Below are 26003 nucleotides of genomic sequence, written 5' to 3'. Positions count from 1 at the left end.
TCCTAGATAAATTCTTAAAAGCTCAAAACCTATGTTGCACGAGTGCATAAACACGATACAGTATGACACAACGATACAAAAAATCTTCGAAAATTAGAATTTGGATATGACAAAGATATGGCAATTAAAATAATATATAATTTATTAATTTTGTATAAATTGTAATTGAATTAACACATTAGTTCTATTAGTTATATATATATATATATATATATATAATTGAATTAACACATTTGTCCCCACTTTTGGCATGACTTAGCATGACTCATATATAATATATAGTCTCTAACGACAGTCTTCTAGCATGACTCATATATAATATCTCGTTATTATTGCTTGCCCTTTTATTTACTCCCTAGTTCAGGATTCATAATCATCATCTTTGAGAGCATTCTCGTTCAATACTTGTGCTTACTTGAGAGGCAAGAAACAATGTGCCGGAACATAGACTTCCCGAAACTGAAGTTAGCCATATGACATCTCATGAGCCTTCAAAGGCTCAAACTTTGGCTTGGATGGCAAGGAACCAGATGCTGCAGTCTTAAGCATGCTGACTGTGACCCTTCAAACATTGGAAGAGTTGCTCTGCGGAGTGGGCAATGGCGATCAGGGATGGATAGCTAACCAGCGTAATGTCTATATTTTTTGTGTTATTTGATACAAGTCCTTAAGGTCATCAACCCTTGTATTTGTCTCAACACAGCAAGAAGCATCTTGAAGACCTCTTATAAATAATGTAAGCACCTTGATGATATAACGTATCAACTGGATATCAAAATGAACCTGTCACTCAGGAACATAGTCTAAAATGAAACAGAAATATAAATATGAATGCAACTCAAACAAAATGTTTCCATAAAAAGGAAATTCTTACAAGATGTCATGTCTAATCAAGTTACAAAAATACCTAGAACCCTTGCAGGGCCACACGCATCCTCCGAATACTCAAACTATAATTGGCTATAACAAATGCATTACTCAAGACCAACTCTCTAAGGTATCACAGACTAAAATCAAAACCTTTCTGCCAATCTGGCAGTAACTGCTCTTAATTTTGAATACACTTTTCCAGCAGGGGACCCCAAGATAAGGCTGCAAAGAGAATCCCTTGCAACTTTAATATTTGCAAAAGAGCCCAGTATGTGAATCTTGGTATCAGCTATCACAATCCTCGTCTTTGTAGCATTCTCGATGGCAAACTTTGTTTTACCACCTTTACCGGACAGTCTTCCTATAGCACGAGACAAGTGCTCCCCACGAAGTGTTTTAACATCCTTGATCTCAAAAGACTCCACATACAGCTCATCCATACGCAAAAGAGCAATTGCATCTATCACATCAAACCCCAGCATGAAAGCCTGAACAAAATCAGAACACTTCTGTAAATTACTCACGTCAGGTGTGTCAGCTCTAGTCTTTAACTCAACTTTGCGACCCTTGAGATTCATACGAATGTCTATCTTCATCTGCTCGTAAACTGGGGTGTAAATGTCCAACCATACTTTCTTGAGAGGTGAATATCGATGTGGCGGAACAGAGACTTTCCGGAACTGGACTCGACCATCTGACATCTCATGAGCCTTCAAAGGCTCAAAAATTGGTTTTGGTGGCAAAGCCGCAGATGCTGAACTTGGTTCAGATGGAACTGCTTCAACTTCCATGGAAATGGGAGCTTCATTGGACTGCATTTTTAACTGCTCTGACTTTTGGACCCTTCAAATATTAATAAAAATTTGTTCAAATAGGAGCATAAAATCAGAAATCATGTTTACCAATCCCTTAAAAAAACATATGTTCTCATAGTAAACATCTACTCTAATTCTAATTAAGCTTTATATCAATAAAAATATACAATGCAATACAAACTATCCCTGCCTTGTCTGCGAGAACTGAAACAGAGCGCTGTTCTCAAAATTACAACCTCAACTGAAATATCCACAGCCTAAGATGCAATCATAAACTACACCGATGCTTCATGGACTTTCAATTTCACAAACTGCTTCAATAAACCCTACTTTAAACCTACTCCAAATAAAAGGAAAATTAAATTCCGTTTCAAGTGACAAAATTTTCCGAATTTAATCATAGGTGCCTGAATTCTTTTTAATCGAGCTCGGAAATAGAACAAGCATCAAAATTGGCTGAGACCCAAATGAAAAACACACAAAAATTTCTGTAAAATTCAACAAAGATACAAAGATCAACTGCCTTTTCAACATACCCACAAAAACTTAGGTCACGAATAGTCTAATTTTACTACGCTTAAGAAATGTTGGAGAAAAAATTAAACCTTTATCATAAAAAGAGAGTACCTGGAGCGTGATGTAAGCAAAATTTGAACTCCTCTCTTCCTCTGCGTCTTCGTCTATATGTGAGAGAGAAGGCCACGAAAGAGGAAGAGAGGGATAGCTAGGGTTTTGCTTTTATTAATTTCTAAGTAGTGATTTGGGTTCATTTTTTGGTCGGACTGATTGTCCATGGATTGGGCCTGGCCTTGTTTGTTGTTACAAAAAAGTGAATTGTAAAAAAAAAAGAAAAAAAAAGAAAAAAAAAAGAAAAAAGTATTCTCCAAGAAGAAAGATAAGGTTGCTTCAGCATCTTTTTAACTTTTTATAGCTTTAAGTGAGCGCATTGACTGTTAGCAAAAGACCAAGAGGTTGGAATTAAAAACCAATGAAATGAAGGGCCAGATCATTGCTCTACCTAATACTTATCTTTAATCCAACGGCTATGGATGGGAATTTGGTGCACAACTCTAGCTATATATAAATATAGATAAGCAATGTTGTTGAGTGGCCATAAGCTCAGCAAGTGAAGAAGCAGAGAATATGGAGAGGGAGATGGAATTTTAGGAAGGTTATGGCATGGGTAAGTGGGGAAGATGATAAAACTAATTACTACTTTTGAGCGGTTACAACTTAGAAGTAGATAAAAAAAATGTTATCTTTCCCAATCCACCCATGCCTTAGGTTTCCTCTTATTCATCCCTCTCCTCAATTTCTCTCCTCTACTACTACAACATTTATATATGATATGTTTATTATGTTTGGTAGCTGTTCATCTATGGATTTACTCTTCTTTAGTGTCCATCATATATTTCTATTATGTGTGGTGTGGTGATTAGGTTTTCCATGGTGTGTAGTTGGTTTTATGGTTTTTCCTTGTGTTTTTTCTTTGTAAGGGTTGGTATAATTTGTTGAGTGCGCATATAAGGATCTGTTTTGAGGCCAAAGATCTCATCAAACATATAAATTTCCAGCTGATTTTCTGATCTATGGAGATCTTTGTTACATAGTTTCTTTGAGCTGATCATATTCATATGGCAGCAAAATATGAAAAGTAACCAATTAAGAACATTTGTTTCATCTTTTTATTCGCTTATTGGCACGAACTTAAGCTGACAATCAATCTAAAGTTGAATGCAAACATGGCCAAATTCTAATAGTGCTTCACTGCAAGAGGGCTCTTAACATAGTGACTGCCATCTGACCATATCAACTCTCCAAATACATACCCTTGAGGCTTACCCTTAACCTTAGCTTTCAATATAACCTTGAACATCTTCACTTCACCAATTCTCTTAAATTTCAATCTTCTAGGTTTAACCAAAACTTCTACTTCTGATGGCTCCTTGACATGCACTTTGTATGTGCCGGGAGAACCAACATTTGTAACTTTTCTGTTTATGGTCACTGAGTCTTCACTGAGATTAGGAACTGAAATTGAAGGGTAGTTGAAGTCTGCTAGGCTGAATGACTTGGAACACTTGTAAGTTGAGTTGGAGAATGATTTGATCATGGTTTCGTTGTATCCACGAGCGCATAAGAAGTTCAAGTAATCTACCGTTGTTAGGTTGTAAACTAGCCCTGGATCCATTGCTTTGTTTGGTTGAATGTGTCCTGAGCCATAAGCAAATGGCGTTGCCTCCACATAAGAAGAGTCATCAAGTATTGGTTCCATGTGGTCATCCTGTGTTGTGGCTGCATGTGTAAGGAAAGTAAGTAATGCTAGAATGGCAGATGTGCATTTCATTTTTAACTGGTCAATGAAAAAAACTAGGTGTTGTGTACCAGTGGTCATGATTGCAGATTTAATAGCTGCCGGACTCCAATCAGGGTGGAGTGTCCTGAGAAGCCCTGCAATTCCAGATGCATGAGGGCATGCCATTGAACTGCCAGTTTGCACATTAAAAGGAACCCGGCGAGTGTCGGAAATTTGAGAAGTTGGCCCTGCTGCTTCAGTATAAGCAGCAATTATGCTCACCCCTGGTGCAATGATATCAGGCTGAAAATATGTAAAGAAAAGTTCATGTAATATATAAACTGTAATGGTAATACCAGGGAAAGAAAACCCCATTAATTTGAACTAGAGAACAGAGAAAGCTTAGTTTACCTTTAAGATTCCCTGTTCCTGGAGGTTAGGCCCCCTAGATGAAAATGTAGCCACAAATGGAGCTGGCTTTGATCCCAATTCAGTCTTGACTCGAGTTAAGTAAGCCATAGGGGTTCTGTTATGAATAAAGTTACACACTTGTGAGTAATTAAGACCAAATTCGATGATATATATAAAAACGAAGTCCAAAAGCAAATTAGTAAGTGAGAGAGTTAAAGACTTGGTAGATTTAATGTAATCAAAGATATATTTGCCGTCAGTGTAGTTGACATGTGAAACAAGGAGCACATGAGGATCGGCTACAACATCATTTCCACTTTGCTCATCATTAACCAAGATCATTCCTACAGCACCTGCCATTTCAGCCTGCCAGCTCTTCTCAGTTCTTGCATTATCGTTATATTCTCGAAGGCAAACCAAGATCTTTCCTTTCACCTTCCTAGGATCAAGGGTTCCACCCTGGCAAATTATTCTGAAGTGAAAAATGAAGCAGCTTACACATTGCTAAAGAGTAGAATCATACAACTTTTCGAAATTGATAGGTTCAAGCATTGTGCTTACGCTTCTGCAGTGGATGCATTAGCATGTTTCGCTTCTGCTGCGCTGACCAATGGGTAGAACTTTTCCGATGGCAAGCCTTTAGCTGAAAGGCTAACTCCCTGGCAGAGTAAAAATGTAAACTAGTTACTGCAACCCATTATGTCTAGTAAACATCAAACAGGCATGCTGCAATTGGGAACCATTCAAAAATTGAACATCCTAGTTTGGTTGTATTGGGTCGTCCCTTGTAGACCCTAGGAAAGTATGCAAAATGTACCTTCAAATGCTTCTTGTTTCCAAGAGAGACATAACTTGTGAACTCCCGATCGATCGTGCCAGCACCAACTGTTAATAACCAGGGCGACAGATTTAACACTGTCCCTGGATTTGGTCCTGTATTGCCAGCTGCACTAACCACAACAATGCCATGCTTAACTGCATGGAAGGCCCCTATTGAAATTGAATTTTTAAAAAATTCTTGTGCTCCTCCACCAAGAGAAACAGAGATTATATCGACTCCATCACTTATTGCAGCATCAAAGGCAGCTAATACATCTGCATCAAAGCACTGGACACCTTCATATGGTGGCCAGCATACCTTATACGCAGCAACATGGGCTCGAGGCGATCCACCCTTGGCAGTTCCATCGCCATTTCCAAAAACACTTACTCCGGGAACAAAGTTGCCAGCAGCCGTGGCCAGGGTGTGGGATCCATGGCCATCATAGTCACGAGCGGTGGAAAAGGAGGAATTGAGAGGGCCAGCATACATGGCAAGACCATTGTTAAAGTACCTTGTCCCAATCAGCTTTCTGCATTAAAACGTGCCCTTTCATATATGCGAAAGATTCTCATCAAGCTTTGGTTGAACATTTTGCATGACCATTGGTCCAATGAACAAACACAAATTTTCTAAAATTTGGTAAAAGCATGGTTTGAAAATTTGATGTGCAGATATGCACAGAAAGCCATAGGAGGCAAAACAATAAAACGCAGAATTAGCAAGAGCACATCATTAAAAACAGAGAGCTTGAATGGTTCAGATAGCTAGTTATTAGCCAATGTCCCACCAAGAAATGAAAAGTGAAAAATAGGATCAAAAGAGTCGCTTCAACAGAAAGTAGATGGTGACTGGTGTTAGTGAGAAAATCACAAAATCCAATAATGCTAAGATTTTTTTCCTTTTTTTACCCTCAATTATGGTCTCCTAACCAATGATTGATCAACCTCTGGTACTGAGTCATTGCTTGAACAGAACAACGTACCAACTCTAGCACTAGCAGGTTTTTTTCCTTTTTTCTCTCAAAATGTTTTCTAAGTTTCTTATGCACCATATGCACGAATATCAAAATTTAGTACCTTTTTTTTTTTGGCCTACTAACCTAAAGACTAAAACCATATATTGCTTTTCTCTATAGTGAAATTGAAGTATCAAATGCAATGAAACTCAACTGGATTCAAGGTACTCCGATAGAAGCAGAGTTTGAATTTGAACTTTACCTACCAGCTTTATCAAAGCATTGGTTTAAAATATAATTAAAGAACAAGTGGCTGTCAGTAGACAAGATTCAAGAGGCTGGACCTGTTACAACGAACTCGCTTTGTATCATGTTGACAAATTCCACGCCACTTTGAAGGGACGGGTCCCAACCCTTCATCACTAAAGCTTTTTGATTCTGGCCAAACACCTAACACATCCCCATTGCAAGAAATAACAGTTAACAAACAATGTAGGTTTTGGCAAAGAGTGAAAAAGAAATTCTCAAAAAATTCTTTGTTATTATGTTCTATCACAAATTTGATCAAGTTCTCAAGTTACAAGTCTTAGCAGGATAATCTAAAAGCTATCAGCTTGGCAAAGAAACGAGTTGTGTGACTGAAACAAGCAAACACGAAACGAAGTTCCAGAAACAATGCGACACTGACAGCAATTTACAAGTTTCATAGTTCTTGGAGAAAATAAGTAATTACTTGTGGTCTAATAAACTCGAAAAACATATAGAAGTTTACCAGTATCTATGTTTGCAATTATTGTATCTTCTCCCAACCTTGCCTTCATCCAAATGGAGTGTGAAGGAATTAGTCCATTTCTCTCTAATCCAAGAAAATTCCATGATCTAGTTGTTTCCAGTTTGCTTCCCTTGTTTAAGAAAACCGATATCACATTTGGATGCTCTGCATCCTCAAAAATACAAAGCAACTTAATTAATATTTTCCTGCAGCTTAATACCACAAACTAGGTTGTAGCTTGTATATATGAAAACTGACATTAGAAGAAAAAAATTATTACCACATACCTGCAATATCTGCAGCTTCTTCCTCTTCAAGAATTGCAGCAAAACCATTAATATGTCTAGTGTAGGAGTAGAAGATCACATCTTTGGCACTCTTGTTGCTGTAAGTGGAATTCAAAGCAAATAAAATAGTTTGGAACATCAATTTATATGGAAAGGACCAGAGGTTTACTTTGCCTTGTGTTAAATTCTATACCTTCTCAAGAAAGACCCCAGAAAATCATAATGAAATTTTCTCACAGAATCGAGATCCAGGGATGAGGGGTCGGGGCCATGTGAATGTGCTCCTAAGTACACTATGAATGACTGCTGTACCAAAGAAATCTTAAGGTCATTGGAAGAACTCAAGTACACTTTAGAAATATGATCATCATGTTCAAGAAAACTTGTTTAGCTGCAGCAAAAAGATTAAAAGAAAAACATGCTTGCCTTTTTTATGGATAGGGTAGGTGTCTGCAATAGAAGGAACAAAAGAACTGGTAGAAGCAAGGAAGGAAGAGTTGAAAGCACCATTGCTTTGATTAATCTTTGTACAAAAATGTTGGCTACAAAGCTGGTTCAAGTTTATTTCTCTGTATGACAAATTGTTGACATAACTATATAACTTTATGGCACTGATAGCTTGAAAAAGTAGATTCCATAAACAAAAAATGCTGATATGTATACGTATGTATATGAGAGATGTTTAATATGATGGTAGACTACTGTAACTTTGAAATTTCTCTTTTTTTTTTCTAGCCATTGTGCTTCAATATTCTTAAGTAAAACAAGAGATCCTTGTTTGGACACATGGGTCCAAGTCTTTGTCCTACTTTATGCCTGTTTGGGTGGCAGGTTGTGACACACAACGAGCTCAAGTCAAGAAAAAAAATATTAAATTAACACTACATTTTTTCACATGGTGACCAAATAAAAACTTCCATTTGATCCTTCATCATCAATTCCTTTATTCACCTTTTTATTTTCCACTGATGTTTTAGAAAAATAAATCATTTCTGCCAAAAAAACAGAAAAGACATAAAATACATTTGACTAATATGATCTCTACCTAATAATTTCCACATATTTGAAGGGCTCTAGACAATGATGAAAATGAATTGACCTACTTTGTCATTTCTAGTAGTGCATGACAACAATAGGGCTCCTGACATTGTGCTTTCCATCAGACCAATTCAACTCTCCAAACACATAGTCTTGAGTACCCTGAACCTTAGGCTTCAGAACAACCTTGAATTTCTTCTCTTCACCAACGGTCTTGAATTGCAAGCTACTAGGCTTAACCGACACAGAAACTCCTGCTGGTTCCTTAATATGTACTACGTATGTGCCTGGAGAACCAACATTCTTAACTCTTCTAGTTACAGCCACTGGTTTGTCATGGAGATCAGGAACTGTAACTGAAGGATAGTTAAAATCTGCAAGACTGTATGCCTTGGGACATGTGTGTGGCTCGTTGGAAAATACTTTGAGCAGTGTTGCGTTGTAGCCACGAGCGCATAAGAAGTTCAAGTAATCATCAGTAGTTAAGTCATAAACAAGTCCCGGGTCCATAGCACGGTTTGGTTGAACATGTCCTGCTCCATAAGCAAATGGTGTTGCTCTGGCTTTGGATGAATCCTGCATTGCCTCCTTGTTGTTATCTCGTTTTCTTGCTGCAATCGAAGCAAAAAAGGAAAATATAAGATTCCAAAACAAGTTTGACTAGTTATGGTGTCACTAAAAAAAGCTTGTACCTGTAGTCATGATTGCAGATTTAATTGCTGCAGGGCTCCAAGATGGGTGAAGAGTTTTCAGAAGACCAACGATTCCAGATACATGAGGGCATGACATCGAAGTTCCAGATTCTGTATTGAAAGATACACGGCGCTTATCGAACTTCTGATCAGTTGGCCCTTCTGCTCCAGTATAAGCAGCAATTATACTCACTCCTGGTGCTGTGATATCAGGCTGATTTACAAACAAGAACAAATTAGTTGAAATAATCTAAACAGACACTATAAACACAACTTAGAAAACAGTTTCAAAGAATACCTTAAGGATTGACTGCTCAATGGTGTTAGGTCCCCTAGAAGAGAATGAAGCCATAAATGGTGCTGGTTTTGCTCCTACTTCCGTCTTCACACGAGTTAAGTAAGCCACAGGGGTCCTGATGCATGCAAAATTTCACTGAATGAGGAGCCAGATAATTAATCAGGAACTTTTGAAGTTCACAAACAAGAAGTGAAAGATGTAAACATGTACTTGGTAGACTTGATGTAGGCAAAAACAGCTTTCCCATCCGAATAATTGACATGTGAAGTGGGAAGCAAGTGAGGATCAGCAATTATTTCATTCCCACTTAGCTTATCATTAACCAAAATCATTCCAACAGCGCCTGCAAGAACAGCTTGCTGACCCTTGTCAGCTCTTGCATTTTCCCCTCGAATGCAGACCAAAATTTTCCCCTCCACCTTCTTTTTTTCCAGACTTCCAGCTTTGCAGAGCTGGCTGAACAAAGTTCAACAAGAAACTGTCAAGCATTGTAAATGATGAAGAACATATCATGAAAATAATTGGCGGTACTCACGCATCCGAAGAGGAAGCATTAGCTGCTTTACCATCTACTGCACTTATCAATGGGTAGAACATCTTAGATGGCAAAGCTCCAGAGGAAAGACTTGCTCCCTAGTAAAGACAATGCAAAAGAAGACTAGGATTATTTTGGGAAATATAACTGTTGATTAGCACATCAACGACCATATCATATCACCAATTAATGTGATCCCTCCTAGCATTACTCATAACAACGAAGAACAAATGGCGGCTGAGAGGTTAAATTGGAATACCTTTAGATGCTTCTTGTTGCCAAGAGCAACATAACTGGAGAACTCACGATCAATTGTGCTAGCTCCAACTGTGAGCAACCACGGTGACACATTCGACACTGTCCCGGGGGTAGGGCCTGAATTGCCAGCTGAGCTGACCACAGAAATCCCCTTCTTGACAGCATGGAAGGACCCTATTGCGATCCCATCACTAAAGAACTCTGCAGCTTGACCACCCAGAGACACCGAAAGCACATCAACACCATCACTGATTGCAGCATCAAAGGCTGCCATGATGTCTGCATCAAAGCACTCATTGCCATTGATTGGCGGCCAACATACCTTGTACGCAGCCACACGAGCTTTCGGTGATCCACCCTTCGCAGTGCCATTGCCATTGCCGAAGACACTTGCTCTCGGGACGAAATTACCAGCAGCTGTTGACAGTGTGTGAGAGCCATGGCCACCAAAGTCGCGTGCGTTGGGCTGGATGGTCTTAGCTGCAGAGGAGTTTACTGTGGAGGCATATGCAAGATAGCCTTTGCTAAAGTACCTTGCTCCTATCAGCTTCCTGCACAAGTGATTATCAGCTAATTAAACTTGTATTAAGCTGACAAGCAAAGATTTCTTCAACCGAAAAACACAGCCATGTGAATTGAATTAAACAAACTAGCAATGCAGCAATCACAATTTGCGTGCTAAGAAAAATATACATGAAAGTGAGGCAGCATGTAATGAATATAATATTAACAGTAAATAATAAGTGTTTGTAGATTAGATTAGTACAACACAGACATTGCTAGCATAGTTGGTCTTACTTCTGCATGTGATGAAAATGTGCAACATAAACAATGATCCAAGTTGACTTTCTGAGATTTAAATTGGAGGCATTTCAGTCAACTCCAAGCATGATCAGGACCAAACAAAAAAAGCCTCCTTCAATGTGGATAAAATACAGGAAACCATTTTTCTTGTTATCCAAACTTTTTACTTTGATGACTCTCAAAGCATATTCTTTCCATCACATAATTCAAAAAAATAAAAATAAAACAGAGCTGAACTGATAGGTGATAAATTGCAAAAGTATGACATACCAGAAAAAATAGGTGGGAGACACAGCTTTTGGGAACTTTATAATAGGGACCCCCTTTCTTTTCAAACTTTATAATAAAGTTAGGGTGTTAGATCATAGATGTCGCCCAATAAGGCGTTAGATCAAAAGTCAATTACCCATGGGATACAGTCACCTCCCATAAACCATAAACTCACATGGTGTTGAAAACCAATTCCGAAATAGTTGGGTAAGCGTGAAATAAGAGAAATGCTAAAGGCGAGTTCACGCGCAAGTGGGTGACTTCTGTCCGTAAATGTAATTTAGAGCCCATAACTCATCTACTAAAGTTAGATATACCTATTGGGTATCTTCACCTAGCATCTTAAGTTATGTTTGTACCCTAAATAAATCTTGATCACTCAAATGAGGGACAATTAAACTCTTCAAACATGTAATGTGTTTTGAAAATTGAAGTGCTTAAGAAAGACAGCAAGAAGTGAAGAAAAGAATGAACCTATTGCAATGAGAACCATTTTTGGTGTCAAGCTGACAGATTCCACGCCACTTGGATGGGATTGGTCCAATCCCTTCGTCGCTAAAGCTCTTTGATTCCGGCCAAACACCTACCACACCCAATAAAGAAAACAAGCCAAACAAAAGAAAACGTCAAAGCACACGATTGACCCAAGAACAGTATGGCACACACAAATAATATGCTACAAATAATGGAAGCAAAAGCAAAACTATACCAGAAAGAAAAATAATATATATGGTATTCTTATACCCACAATTTGAAACACAGATATATTACAAAGTTGTCACAGTCAGTTATCTAGACTGATCTGCATTTCTTACAGCGGTTACTTTCTAAGAATTAAGATTTTCTTGCAGTTAAGTAAAACAAAGCTTGAGATCAACTTGCAAAACTCTTTGAAATATGAAAGTGGGTTGGTCAAAATCATTATGCAAGATGCCATATTGGGTTGGTAGCATTTCACAATTAGGGTTTGTTTTATATAAACCATGATATATATCACTTCAGAAAGTTTCTATCTGATATGAAAAAAGCTGACCTAATAGGGTCAGGTCAAAGTATCATAATTATATAAAACTCAGCAGCACTATATCATTGTCAACTTCTGGATTTAATTCGAAGAAATCAGTTGTGCTAAAAACGTGGACATGAAATCAAGTTTCAAAAAATCACGCAAGATTTAATGGGCAAGGCATCTGTCAAGAAAAGCAAACAATGTGACCGATCTTACACTCCAAAGAGTTCCATGTTGCATAAATTTTGAACCAACCAACAAATTAAATTACCAGTATCAAGGTTTCCGATAATGGTATTTGCACCAAACTGTGCCTTCTTCCAAATCGAACCGGGACGAACTTCTCCGTTTTCTTCCAATCCAAGAAAATCCCATGAACGAGTTGTATGCAGTTTTCTTCCTCTGTTTGGGAAAACAGAAAGAACATTTGGGTCCCCTGCAATTGCATATGCATAGCCATTGTGAGAAACAGAGAAAAACAGCAGAGGAAACTGTAAATAAGAAAGAAGTTCTAAAATTGATTTCCAAAAACATTGTAATGGATACATATCTATAGAAAGTATAAGATTTGAATTCTTACTTGCAATCTGAGCAGCCTCTTCATCATCCAAAATTGCAGCAAAGCCATTGATATTTCTGTTATAGGAGTAAAATATTGCTTCTTGGGCCCTTTCATTGCTATTGAAGAAAGTGCAGCAAATAACAAATTCAACCAAATTAGACATGAAAAAAAGAAAAGAAACATAAAAGCCTGGTCAGAACTTATATCTAATGCCATACCTTCCCAATACTGATCCCAATAAATTGTAATGAGAGTTTGTTACACTATCAAGATCGACCGACGAAGGGTCCAGGACATGAGGCTGTGCTCCTAAGTACACTATGTAAGACTGAAACAAAGAATAATTCCAAGGCCATCAGTAGAATTCATTAGAATGAAAAAAGAAAACTGAGAAAACTGAATTGCATGAATGAAGTGAAGAAAAGCAATGCAGACATACATTTTTGCAGCATGGACTGGTATCTGAAACAGAGAGAAGAGAAGAAGAGAGAGAAGAAAAGGGGGAGAATTGAACTCCCCATTGCTTTGCTCTGAATGTTTTCTGAAGAAGTTCGTAAAGAGGGCTCTGCTTTCCCTGTTTTTAAAACTCTTTTTTTGCCTTTTTTGGAAGCAAAATTTGCTTCCCTCTTCGGATTAATAACGGAAAGTTGTGGGATTTGAAAGTTACCTTGTAAGGGAATTGACATATTTTTTTTTGGAAATTATATAATTTTTAAAAATCATGGAAACAGCTTTTTATTTGGATATATGATTGGGAATGAGATTTCTGAAAATTGGTGGGAAAACAGTGGCCTTAAAAAAGGACTATTTGAGAGAGAAAAATATCCTTTATGTTTTTGCAAAAATTATGTCGTCCATCAGTCAAATATCATGGTGGCCTGTACATTAACTTCGGGAATCTGATTGAATTTGGCAAGAAATTTAGTACAGGGAATCAGTAATTAGCATCAATTAGTCTTCTTTAGTGGGAAATTGATTCAAATTTAGTACCTTTTTTCTTCTGAAGCAAATCACTGTTGATTTGCTTTGACTAGTAAATTATAAAATTTGCTTGTAAAAAGATTTGCAAAATGCAAATGTATCACGTCTCTCTCGTATAAAAAATATATAAAAAAAAATAGAAATCTCAACTTCAATCTTTCTGTTTTATAGATGGGCCAAACTTGCCTTTAGAGCCAAGGCAAGCCTTCAACTCTAGGTTGTCCAAATAGAGATACAAATGTTCTCAGCATTCTCATCTATGGATAAAATAGTCCATGCAGTTTTAGACAAAGGGAGAAACAAAAGCCCATGTTTCTTGTGGAACCCAAAGAGAGAAATAAAAATAAAAGAAAGATTCAAATAATATTCTCTCCATATGCTTTCTAACCACTCCTCTTCTCTCTCTCTCTGTAAATGCATATATTCTAACAGATGCTTCCCCAGAAGTTCTTATCACTTATGATTTGGTAGCGTTATTTCAAGCTTTCCTTGGAAGTGTACACTTCATCAGTACTTGTCTCTCAGCATTACAGTTAAAGAAGAAAAGCTCACAATTACATCAGTGTTAGAAAGAAGAAGGAACACTACACACACACACACCCCCCTCTCTCTCTCTCTCCCCTTGCTATTGCCCTTGCTAAGAAGTTATAGATTAATTGCTCTTGCTCTGAAACTTGCCGTTGTCGTTGTTTTGCTCATGCTGAGTTTAAGATTCTCGAGTAACAAATAGAATTCCTATACTATTTTGTCTTCATAACTTGTTGGTTGTGCTTTAGTTGCTATATGTTTTGAATTTTCGTTAAATCCATACCCTGGCCCTCAAAGGATTACGAAACATGTTCTTGAAGATAATTCAGATGCTTTTGTTCCTCATGCGTGTGCCATGCATGTCAAGGATTTGGCCCGTTCTTCAGACTTCAAGATGTAACTATTCCATTGATAAAATATAAAATCATTCAAATTTCACTTTTGAATTCAAGAATATGTGTTTCTGTAACACGAATGAAAGCTTCTATGTCATGACATGAGAACCAATATATATATGTACAGGACGACATAGATAAATTCGATCTGGACTAAAGAATCACCATGACAATAAATCCTGGACACTAATTTTACTAGCAATCCACGTATCTCATGGACATAACAAGATAGGACAGACGTAACAGCGCTTATGATTTCATTCTTCTGTTCTTGTAGGCTTCAGAAACCTTTCCAGGCATTAAGAACTTCATGGAAGATTTCTGCTATCAAGTCCCTGTCTGCACTTATCAAAAAGGCATTGAAATCGTCTTGGATGTCATATATCTTACCAAACTTCACAAGATACCGCATGCAGCTGGTTTTCAGTCGCGGCAATTGATATAGAGATGCATTTTGGAGCCTCTCAAGTACATTCTTTGCATCAATATCTTCCAAAAGACTCTCATGGCATGCATCTTTCAGGTCAGAGATGTCATACTTATCAGCAGCATGGAGAAGGGCAAGCCTGTTAGTCAGGAATTCTTCATGTCCGATGTTCCCATAAATGTAATTAAGAAAAGCCTGACAAGCATCAATTGACATATCAGAGATGTTTATGGTGGACAGTTCCTTCTCTTTGAGGTCATGTGAAAACATGCTATGGAAAACAGGTGATCTTGCGGCAAGAATTGCCCGATGAGCTCCAATGCTTCCATCCGACACGTTAATCATGATGTCGGTGTGGATGCCTTCTGTTAACATTCGACCAAGGGACGCAAGAGCTGTTGCATTGGATCGCTTTTGCGTCAATCCTTCAGCCCAGATGGAGCAAGGTTCTCCACTCTACAAATGTAATGGCAAATTATCATTATTAAATTAGGAATGGTGAAATCAGCACTCTTGTTTATTATTACTTATGCTCAACCTAACCTCAGTCACAAAACAGAACAATGTGATTATGTTGGCTCTTCAATATCATACTATATATTTAAATTAATATTAGCAGTTTTTACAACAGCAAGTAAAGTAAGATGCTTACGTCTCCGGACGCAGTCTTCAAATCAAGGAATTCAACGTCTATGATGAATTTTCCAGTTAAGGGAACCTCAATTGCCCAAACAAAATCCTCATTGCTCTTGAGCTTTTTGTTTGTAATTTCTACATGAATACGAAACAAAAATAAAGCAGTAAATGAGCTCTGCTAAAGAAAAGAAAAGCAGCATCATTAAGAAAACATATCAAAGAATTAGACTTAATCAAATACTTTAAATCATGAATTTCTTTCCCTAAAAGCATCAAAAGGTTAATCAAAATTAAGGGTCCCAATTAGAAAAGCATGGCATAACTTGAGGGTTACCTGGATGAGTTAAGGTCTTGCGATCACCCACAGAACAGACCACTCGAATAATAAAAGAAGCAATCGGTGGATTATCTCTAGTTAAATTCGATATCTCTGGATACAATTTAACATACAACACCCTGTTCTTCTCTAGAGATAAGTGCCTTCATTTCAAACCCCAAACAAAAAGTAAAACAAGAAAAGGTTAAAATTCACTCCAACCCATAAAAAAATATAACGCAAACACAGAGCAAATTTTCCCAGCTACCAATCAGACTTGTAACATATGCAATGGGTTAAATTTATTTCTATAGTTAATATAAATGATTGAAATGTTAATGGGTGATCTTAGATTAACATTGATCATGCATGGATTTCAATCTTGATGATCATTAATTTCAACAAAGCAAGAATTCTGGTAAAAAGTGAAAAATTTGAGTTGGGTTTTGACTGACCAATTCCACTTGCCAATCTTGAAAGGATCGGATTTGCGGTAGGTGCAGGAAGCCAAGTTGTCGATTCTCCATTGGGCGAGACGCGACGTTGTTTCGACTCTGTAAGCTGAATCGCTCATCCTATCAGCAGAGAAAGCCAAGGCCGTCGTGATTTCATGGATGCAGTCGAAAATACCCTCCAACAGAGACTCTCCCGGCTTTCCCAGGTTGACAAATCCCACAATGCTCGCTTCTCATTAGCATATGCAACACCTAAACGACACCGTTCTGGTCTGTTCTCTCTCTGTTTCACTCTGTTTCTCTCTGTTTTCCCTCTGTGGCCTGCTTCTACTAAAGCAGTTTCAAAATTTTCAAGAAAAGATAAAGTTTTTCGATATGGGTTTTAATTTTTGTATTTAAAACTCATTTGGGTTGCGATTGTTTCAACGGTTTCGGGCACGCAAGCGCCCCTTTGCTTTTGTTGTTTCTTTACGCCATTGGTTTTGGCAGAGAGAGAGAGAGAGGGGGGGAGTGGGGGATGGGGCCTTAGAGAGGTATTTGGGTATGGGAGTACAAACTACTTCAGGAGAGAGGATGAGGGGAGTGTGTGGAGTTTTTATTTATTGAGATGGATTTTTGTTTGCTTCACATAAATTGGTCATGGCATGGGGAGTATGCTTGGAATGGGAAAGCCTCGTCCTTGGTTTATGGTGGCTTTGAAGCAAAGTATCTATTCTTTTTAGTAATATCTTAGCTTATTTATATTGATGTGTAATCATCAAATTGTTTGATTAAAGAGTAGATTTCATGGAAATGAACCCTTTTTTACTTTTATTTATTTATTTTGGACTCTATACAATTATTAAGACAACATGTTTTTGTCAACTAAGAAATAATGAAAAGATAAGTGTATATATATATATATATATAAAACTTCAAAATGCTTTCAATGAATAGAGATAAATTATTGTGAAAAAAATGTATAAAGTGAAAGTATCCTTCAATCACATGTAACACAGAATTTAACCAATTCAACATCTCATTCTATGTACTTATCACGTGTCCACAGATTACTAGTTAGTACGTAATAAATAAATGAAATCTCACTTATTATGACTAAATCTTAAGTTCTTCAATAGCAGAAAGAAAAAAAAATTGTGATATTAGATTGCATGACCTAATATCTGTAAACTTTGGCTCCTAAGTGGAAGTGGTAGTCAAAAAGCACTTCCTAACCAATATGGACTAGTCTACGATGATTAGTAGGAGTCATCCATGTGTCTTGGATTATGAATAGTAATGTTTTGGTAGTTTTATTATGGAAGATTTTGGAGATGCGTTTTTAGGATGTTTAGCTCAGCTCAGGTATTTTAGCTTTATGGTGACTTTGAAGTTTTTGGTTTATAGTTTGGTCGATAGCTTTGTGGTGACTTTGAAGTTAAACCCATGAGTCACAATGAGATGTATATTTGTAGTCTCGTATCAAAAAGAGAAAAAGGGAAAAGGAAAATGACATGCAAACTAATAGCTTACAAGTCATAGCAAATCCAAAGCATTAATGTGTAAGCTTTAAATGGATGCTATCACACACCATCATTCATTAAGCTATTTGTTTTATATCTACCTTTTGGACCATATGCATGCAATCATATCTACTTAATTAAGTTCTTTAAACATGATTTGCTTAATATATAAATTAAAGTAAAGAATATATAATTTCTTGTGGGAAGAGAGAGAGAGAGAGAGAGAGAGAGAGCAAAGTGTGGCGGGGACATGGATTCAGAAGGGGGTGGAATCTTGGGTTAGTTTGTTTCCTTCTCTTATATAATTGGCAATGGAAAATTCTTTGATTGGAGGAGGGCATAGGATATAAGTCGACAAGAAAGGTATCTCTGCGTGGGACATAACAACCAGAATCCTTACAAGGATCCCAATATTGCAAGTAACCTATAATTAGTAATGACTCATTAGTTGATTCATCTTTTTTTCTTATTTTAAATTTTCCTCTAAAGTAATGGGGCATGGGCAGATGATCATGAATCGTAGGCAAAAAACAGTGGCCCACTTGTGGATTTTATATATTTGTTTTTAGTTTCTTGGTCCAATTGTCGTACGACACTCATTTGGGAAGATAGGGTCTCTCATAAGACATAATTGCCTTTATAGACATGATGATTCACTCCTTAAATAGGAAAAATGAATGATTGGATTAGTTTCATTTATTTGGGGTGAGAATTGCGATTATATAAAATTATTTGTTGATAATAAAAATAGGCCAAAAGTCCTAAATGGTATAAGTGATTTTTGATATGGTGGTTTTATTTTTATTTATTTATTTTTGGTCGAAACACACTTTCATTGAAAGGGAAAGGACAAACCAAACACAACAACCAAACAAACGACCCAAGGAAACCACAGCAAAGCTAAACCACAACAGGAGCAGAAGCTACTAACTCCCGAAAAACTACTAAACAAAGCAGTACCAGGCCAAACGAGCCAACCCAAAGAAAAAAAAACACTAAGTTCCAGCTAGGACAAAGCACACTAGGACGCCACCCCAGAAGGCAAGCGTCAGATCCTAACTAGACAAAAAAACATTAAACTTGTGGAGGACAAGGAAGACCATCGTTATGGAGCACGAAAACCAGGGAGGATGGGGGTCGACTGATCCAAACCTCATCGCACATCTTCCTCTTTGCTTCTAAAGCTGCAGCATCCGCTGCTCTGTTTGCTTTCCTTGGAATCCACTTCCAGTTGCAAGAGCCAAAAAGTATGCTCTTCTCCTTTAAAGCAGCAAGGATTGGGTAGATTGTCCATTTGCCTTTTAGAAAATGTCATCTAACACTTTGAACCAGCTCCTTTGAATTAGACTCACACTCAAGGTGGATACAACCCAAATCTGAGGCGACCTCAAGACCATGTAAAGCTACAAAAGCTTCAGCTTCAATAAGAGAAGAGGCTAGTCTAAACTTTCCCGCTCCCCTTATAAAAGCACCATACTCATCACGAATGACCGCTCCAAGACCTGTGAATAAAGTCTTCTTGTCCCAGGACGCATCCACATTTAGCTTAAGAGTAGCTTGGGGGGGAGGGAGCCACCTCTAAATTGTTTCTGACCCCCGCGAGCTAGGCTTCTCCTCCCCATGCCTATTTAGCTTGACAACCTCCAGTAGTGAATGTTATTGCGATTACGCCATAATCGGTTATAATGTGTCCAACTGATCACTTTTGAATGGGTCGGAGAAGTTTTAATTCTTACTTTAACATTGCCATTGAAAAAAGAGATCAAGCCCTCAATAAACTGCAGAATCTCAATATCACTTATGAATGGGTCGAAGAATTACTCTAAAATAGCATAGAATATCATTTATATATATATATATATGTTGTGTTACCTATGGCCAAGCTAAGTCTGTGTAATAAACAATCTCTAAAAATTTACGATATATGGGCAATGATGGTAAGCATGGAGAAATTATACAATGGTAGTATCACCACGTCAGCCGGTGATACTTCCATTAAAAATATGCCACGTATTGTTATTATTTTTAAATAATTAAATCTTTTTTATACAGCTGGACTTTAATTATGTTTTTATCTTTAAAATAAAATTGAGAAAATAAGAATATCCAAAAGACAGAAGAACCACCGCCCACCCCAACCCTAGCTCCCTTGACTGACGCGCCCTCCCTATCATTTTCTTCCTCCGTCCATCTCTCTATTCCATAAACAACAACCATATCTCTATTTCATTGGATCGAAGTGCAGAGAGCGTCATAACACCTTTTTTTTTGGGCTGATTTTTCTCCACAATATTACCAAAGGGATTAAGATTCTCCTCTTCCTCCTCCATCACTCACTTCCTAATACATATTAAGACAAAAAACACTAACCCAGTTTACAGTTTACTTCTTTTTCTTGAGCTATGCTTGAAAATGAAAACCGAAGTTGAAAATGAAATTTTTTTTTTGAACTGGGTTGAAGTGATGGATACTCCTGACATACTTAGAATATATGATATTGGTTTTGTTTTCTGCTCCCTAGTTTAAGAGATCTTGCAGATTTTTATGGAGAGAGAGAGAGGGAGGGGGCGGCAAGCAGTGGGAGTGGGGAAATTGGGTTGGGGTGGGAGGGAGGTGGTTATGGCGTCTTTTGTTTTTTCTCTTTCTACAATTTTATTCTAAATGTAAATAATGAATTTTAAATACAGCTTGTAAAAAAATCAAATTTATTTAAAAAAAATTGACACATGGCGTATTTTGAGTTGAAGTATCACCGGCTAACGTGGTGATAGTACTATTCTATAATTTCTCGTAAGCATGGGTAAGTCAATCTTCTAGAATGAGGTATATGTACTAAGAGCATCCACAATTCAGTGGAAGAGGTGACATGAGAACAAGATGGATGGCTAGCAATGGCAGTGGAGGATCTGAATTTAAGGCTCGATGTTACGCCAATGCGACCAAGTAATAAAGTCCGTCTCGTTGTTTACCCAAACCAATCGTCGTCTTCGTCGTCTCACAAACTCCAAGAGAGAGACAAATGGTAACGGGCCGGTTTCAGAGACTTGTGGAGAAGTTAAGTTACTATCATGTGATCCACCCATGCGGTATGGACTAAGAATGCTCATAGCCCGCTCCTTCGATTCTTTTACCTGCAAGGAAACTCACGAAGACCTCCGGTTGAAACTTGAAGATACTTCTTTAGTGTTGCATGTGCACCTTCAGCTTTTGAAGTAGCCCGATTACCTAAGTGTGCAACCTCATCTGTTCACAGGATGGATTAGGAAACAAATATGTAATTACGTGCTGTGGAATATTTCTTTTCCTATTGTAATTTAGATTCCTAGAATAGCTTAGCATCATTATAGGAAATCTCTTGTATAAAGTTACACCCTCTGACTCAATGAAAATCATTCAGGCAAATATCTTTCTTCCTTATTTTACAAATTATAACACATAACAAGCGACATGTCAAACATGTAACAAGTGACATCTCTCAAATTATTTTTCCTTTGTCAATCTCATCAATCTCCTTTCATTCTTGTTGAATAAAAATAAAAACCATATAATTATCCCCATTTTGTTTTGATGCTAAATCTTTTTTGGGGACCAAATCATACATCCAAACTAAGCTATCATAATATACCATGAACCCTTTTCTTGCTCTCCTTCACCTATTTGAACTTAATTGGTTAGCAATTAAATGCCTCACCTAAACCTTCAAAATAAACCCATTCTTTTTGTATTCATTTTCCCCAAAAATGGCTTAATTCCAAGAAAAAAATTATATTCACCATACCTTGTGCTTGCTCTAGTATAGAAGCCAGCATTGATGCAAGTGCCTCCACCCAAAACCCTAGCCCTAGCATTAATGACTCCATCTGTTGAAATGAAGGCTTGGGAGGCAGAAGTAGGTGAAGTGTCTGCCAAAGCAATGTGGAAGTTTTGAAGAAATGAGACATTGGAATTGGCAAAAGGCACACCCCCTCTTTCAAGTACCAAGACATTGAATTTCTGGGAGAGGGTTGAAGCCAATGGGCAACCAGCTGTGCCTCCTCCCACAACTATGTAGTCATAGACATTGTTGTGGCCACTTGATGAAGAAGATGAGGCAGATGGGAAAGTGCTTGCACGCTTGATGAATGGGTACCTAAATTCATTGAAATTCCCCTTCCCTGCATCAAATAATGTCCAAATTTTTATGTCAATTCAATTTGTATATCACTAGCAAGCCAAACATGAAACACAAACTTCTTAATTCTACAATTTCTTGAAGGGTTTTAATTGGTTTTTCCAATTGGGGAAGGAAGAAAGAGCATATTTTACACCTTGCCGACCAACTAAACTGGACACTACTGTGGCCTCCACCTATAAAGTACAGAGAGAGTAAGTCATTACTCACACAATCAATCGGATTCAAGTGATTTTTTGTAGAGATGATCTTTGAATGAGTATCTACAAAATAGACGGTTTGGATTAGTGAAATACAATCCATAGTGGGGCCTACAAGGGGTGCTTTGTGTCATAACCAATAGTCTTAGTTCTTAGAGAGTGAAAATTAATTTCACCAAAAGGCACAAGATCCCTATTAAGCATACAGCATGACTCTCTAAACCACCTCCTTAGACAAATTTTAGGGAGGAATCGTAAAAGTGCAACTCCAACCACGCTCCCTATTTACCTCCTAAAATAAAGAGTCATCTAGGAGCTCCTAAATCTAAGGAGACAAACCTGATTTAATGTTAACTATTTTTTATTTTATTTTTTAACAGAGATGGACCAATCAAAAAAGAGTTATAACATTTATGACTCTCCAAATTAAGGAGTATGGTTGAAGTTAAATTTTTTTAGAGAGCTCCTAAAATAGCTTTCTTATATTCTTAGCCAAATTTTAACTAAGAAATAGATAGCATCATTGTAGATGCTCTAAGCCCTATACCCTATACGTACTAATATAGGAAAGATGGATTAATTGTATTATTTTTATCCAATTAGATTGTGAACAATGAATTACTAGATTTTGGTTAGAATTAATTAATAAAGCACTATGGATAATAGTTAGGTAAACCCATATATGATTTTAAATATAATGGTAGGCAAAACTATGATTGCGACCGCAGAATTCTATGAAAGTTGGATAGTTTATGTTTCTAATGACCTTTTTGTCTTGACCTCATAATTAAGTCAAGCCATCACTGAAATGCCCTAATTAAGAGGTCAGAAATAATATCACAATCTTGGTTCTTTGTCTTCTGACCGCTGATCATATGCAGATGATCAAACAAGAGGCATCAACTGAGAGAGACATTTGCTTACAAGATAACACTGAGAAAGACAATTGGGTCACGGCGACCTATCTGTATCTACTTGCATTTCAAAGCTTGAATGGTAGTTTTTGTGAGAGGACTGTCGCATGGACAGGTGGCAACAGTGTAGAGCATTATACTAATTTTGTAATATATTTATTGGAAATGATTCAATTTTGAAACTTAGGTAGAAGCAAAAAATAAGAATAAAAAAGTGTAGTGCAAGAAGACTGGCTCTGTCGGCAAACACTGACGAGTCAAATGGCTGCTACTGCATACATGGTTATGCGATTAATTGGCACACTAGGATAAGTCACCAAACCAGTGCATATGGACCAACCAATGCACAACCTCCCTTCTCCTCCAATTTTTTAAGGTTGTAATCTGACCAAAACAAAACCCTAGTTACTCGAGAAAATTTATCCAAAATTTCCGGATAGAACTCTGAATAGTTTTCTTTATCAGTGTGAATTACCATTCGGATTGTAACTTGTTTCAACGTTATAAAAAAAAAATATTAACAGACAAAGTGCTAGTTATTGGTGCTCTTAATTTTTTCGATGACTTTGCAATTAATAATTTGTGTCGAATTAGGATTAATTCGTACTCGACCCCAAAATGACGTGTCCCGAACACGCGAATTTGAAACTGTTATAACTGCATGTGCCATACTTAGAAGTCACGTGTTACACTAGAGCCCATCATCTCATTTATATCATCACTTGGAAGGTGTTACCAGAGGTGGTGTACGAGTTGTGAGCACCATCCACATACGCACACAAGTACAGTCATTATAATACGATGAACTCGACTTGTTTTTACTCAAGAGCCAATTTGTTTAGTTTTCCATGGCATCCGACTCTCTACTCAAATTCGTGCACATTACACAGTTGGCCTGGCTACTTTAATTAATTTGGGTTGTTCTTTCAAGTTTCTGTTCTTCTTCATTTAAAATATTTAAGTTCTAAATGGGCTGACCCTTCTTCTATACTCGGCTTCAATTGGGCTTTTGAGGGGCATAGAGTTATGCGGACACAATTTGAGTCCTTGACCTTTATTCTTTTAATTCCAAATAAAATAATGTAGCTAAACCCTATGTGATCAATTTGAAGTATTGGGGTGGCTCCAATATTAGTGCACCAATATTTGCTTACCTGGGTTAGGTGGATTTAACTTGGCTTGGCTTTTTCACAGATAATGCCCTTCAGTTTAAAGCTCTCCTGGTACATATAGAGGTAGGAATATGAATTTTGGTTCTTAACACAATTTTCTGGTCTTCAAGTGAAGTTTTCTTATTTGATCCAAAAAAGAAGAAGAAGAAGAAGAAGAAGAAGAAAGATAGCTTAATAAGTAGTTTACATTTTGTTGCAGCACCGATACTATGGGGAATCAATCCCGTTCGGATCAATGGAGGAAGCATTTGACAATGCAAGCACTCTTGGATACTTCAACTCAGTCCAAGCTATAGCAGATTATGCAGAGATCCTCATACATGTAAAGAAGGAACTACATGCTAAACATAGTCTGGTGATTGTTATTGGTGGATCATATGGTGGAAGTAAGTGACTTTCATAGGCTTCTTCATAACTGTCACATCCGATCTTACACGGTATATTTAAGAGCATTTTTAAGGATTAATATTTTGATGTTTTGAACTTAGGTGATTAAATTGTGAACAATATCAGTACAATCTTAGATTTAGTAATGGACTGTGGGTATCTTACACAACAGTTTTGTGGGCCGGTTTTATTTAGTTAAATAAATAGAATGAGATACAAAAGAATCTTTGAAATATTTTTATTTATTTCTTCATTCTATGCATATATGTTCTCCACTTTTCTTCGCATCCATTATTCCTGGTCTCACTTTTCTCCTTTTTATTTTTTTATTTTTTTTATTTTACTTCTTCTTCTCTTTTTTTAATTGAAAACAAAAACAAAGAAGAAAAAAATATAACAAAATAAGAAAGTTATTAAGCTATTTGGTGCATGCTTTTTTATCTTTTATTTTTTAAATTTGTTTATCTATTTGGTGCAGTGCTTGCTGTAGACTATTTTGTCTCAACTTAGAGTTTAGTAAAGTTGGCTAGAGTGGATGTGTCCCTACTTTGCACTCGAGTTAATTTCCTTCCCCGTAATTTAGATTAGATTAAAATAGATTATCGTCTTGTATATAAAAAAATAATAATAATAATTGGAATTTGTTGGCTTCATATATTGAGCAAGGAAATTCATGGACCACGGACTATTTTGTCCTTTAATGATAGCTTTTATCCGAAAGGTGCAAGTGATAAGAGTGCGCAAGCCAAATTGTAAAGTAATTAAAGATGGTGCATTATTTATTTCTTATGTAAGGTTGGAGGCTTGGAGCATTAATTTGAAGCAATTTGGGTTTTCTTTTTTCCTTTCAAGTTTTTGTTCTTCTTGTTCTAAATGAGCTTCGGTTATTCTTGGGTCAAATGGGGTTGTTGACAAGTGGGTTTTTTTAAAAAAAAAAATTAATTAATTTATAAATTTTATAGATTGATAGAGAAGTGAGTTTAACAACGTCGTCACCAAATTATCTGAATATTTCAGTCCAAAAATTCATATGTCATTGACAAGTGGGTTTTTAAATTAAATTTTTTTAAAAAAAGTCATTGGGCATAGAAAATATATATTACAAGCCAACAACTAATTGAAGCTTAAATATGTAATCAGGGGTTTGTCGACAACCTTCACCTTTTCAGTTAATATATATATTACGGCTAATTAATTTTTTAAACCATGTAATTAATTTGCTGA

At 36.9% G+C, this 26003-nt stretch overlaps 3 protein-coding genes and 1 pseudogene across 7 annotated transcripts; all 4 read right to left on the bottom strand.

Moving 5' to 3' along the window:
* Window positions 1-804: 804 nt before the first annotated feature.
* LOC103319204 (uncharacterized) lies at window positions 805-2470 on the bottom strand (annotated as a pseudogene). The gene is made up of 2 exons (XR_016123315.1): window positions 2313-2470; window positions 805-1713 (listed from the first exon to the last, which is right to left on the bottom strand). The product of XR_016123315.1 is annotated as an uncharacterized LOC103319204 (transcript).
* A 764-nt stretch (window positions 2471-3234) lies between these two features.
* Window positions 3235-7961, bottom strand: LOC103319194 (subtilisin-like protease SBT5.4). 4 transcript variants are annotated; one of them, XM_008220722.2, is made up of 11 exons: window positions 7656-7961; window positions 7423-7532; window positions 7230-7327; window positions 6943-7107; window positions 6515-6620; window positions 5210-5744; window positions 4954-5051; window positions 4613-4864; window positions 4393-4507; window positions 4071-4284; window positions 3235-3980 (listed from the first exon to the last, which is right to left on the bottom strand). In XM_008220722.2, the coding sequence occupies exons 1-11, from the start codon at window positions 7737-7739 to the stop codon at window positions 3439-3441; spliced, it is 2319 nt and encodes a 772-aa protein (XP_008218944.2). In that variant the 5' UTR covers window positions 7740-7961; the 3' UTR covers window positions 3235-3438. The 4 variants fall into 4 exon arrangements, with proteins under 4 accessions (XP_008218944.2, XP_088898068.1, XP_088898065.1 ...); XM_089041942.1 differs by having other exon boundaries at window positions 7423-7535; window positions 7656-7955; XM_089041939.1 differs by having other exon boundaries at window positions 4393-4864; window positions 7423-7535; window positions 7656-7872.
* A 187-nt stretch (window positions 7962-8148) lies between these two features.
* LOC103319184 (subtilisin-like protease SBT5.4) lies at window positions 8149-13280 on the bottom strand. The gene is made up of 11 exons (XM_089043151.1): window positions 13131-13280; window positions 12914-13023; window positions 12714-12811; window positions 12405-12569; window positions 11599-11707; window positions 10052-10601; window positions 9793-9890; window positions 9468-9713; window positions 9258-9372; window positions 8960-9173; window positions 8149-8878 (listed from the first exon to the last, which is right to left on the bottom strand). The coding sequence occupies exons 1-11, from the start codon at window positions 13134-13136 to the stop codon at window positions 8343-8345; spliced, it is 2247 nt and encodes a 748-aa protein (XP_088899277.1). The 5' UTR covers window positions 13137-13280; the 3' UTR covers window positions 8149-8342.
* Window positions 13281-14748: 1468 nt separating this feature from the next.
* Window positions 14749-17054, bottom strand: LOC103319177 (BTB/POZ domain-containing protein). Its single transcript, XM_008220699.3, has 4 exons — window positions 16434-17054; window positions 15997-16142; window positions 15679-15797; window positions 14749-15482 (listed from the first exon to the last, which is right to left on the bottom strand). The coding sequence occupies exons 1-4, from the start codon at window positions 16550-16552 to the stop codon at window positions 14880-14882; spliced, it is 987 nt and encodes a 328-aa protein (XP_008218921.2). The 5' UTR covers window positions 16553-17054; the 3' UTR covers window positions 14749-14879.
* Window positions 17055-26003: the final 8949 nt, after the last annotated feature.

Source organism: Prunus mume, linkage group LG1, assembly GCF_029339155.1.
Source record: "Prunus mume cultivar Tortuosa linkage group LG1, ASM2933915v1, whole genome shotgun sequence".
Lineage (NCBI taxonomy): Eukaryota > Viridiplantae > Streptophyta > Magnoliopsida > Rosales > Rosaceae > Prunus > Prunus mume.
The sequence above is the reverse complement of the archived record's forward strand: the minus strand, read 5'-3'. Positions and strand labels throughout refer to the sequence as shown.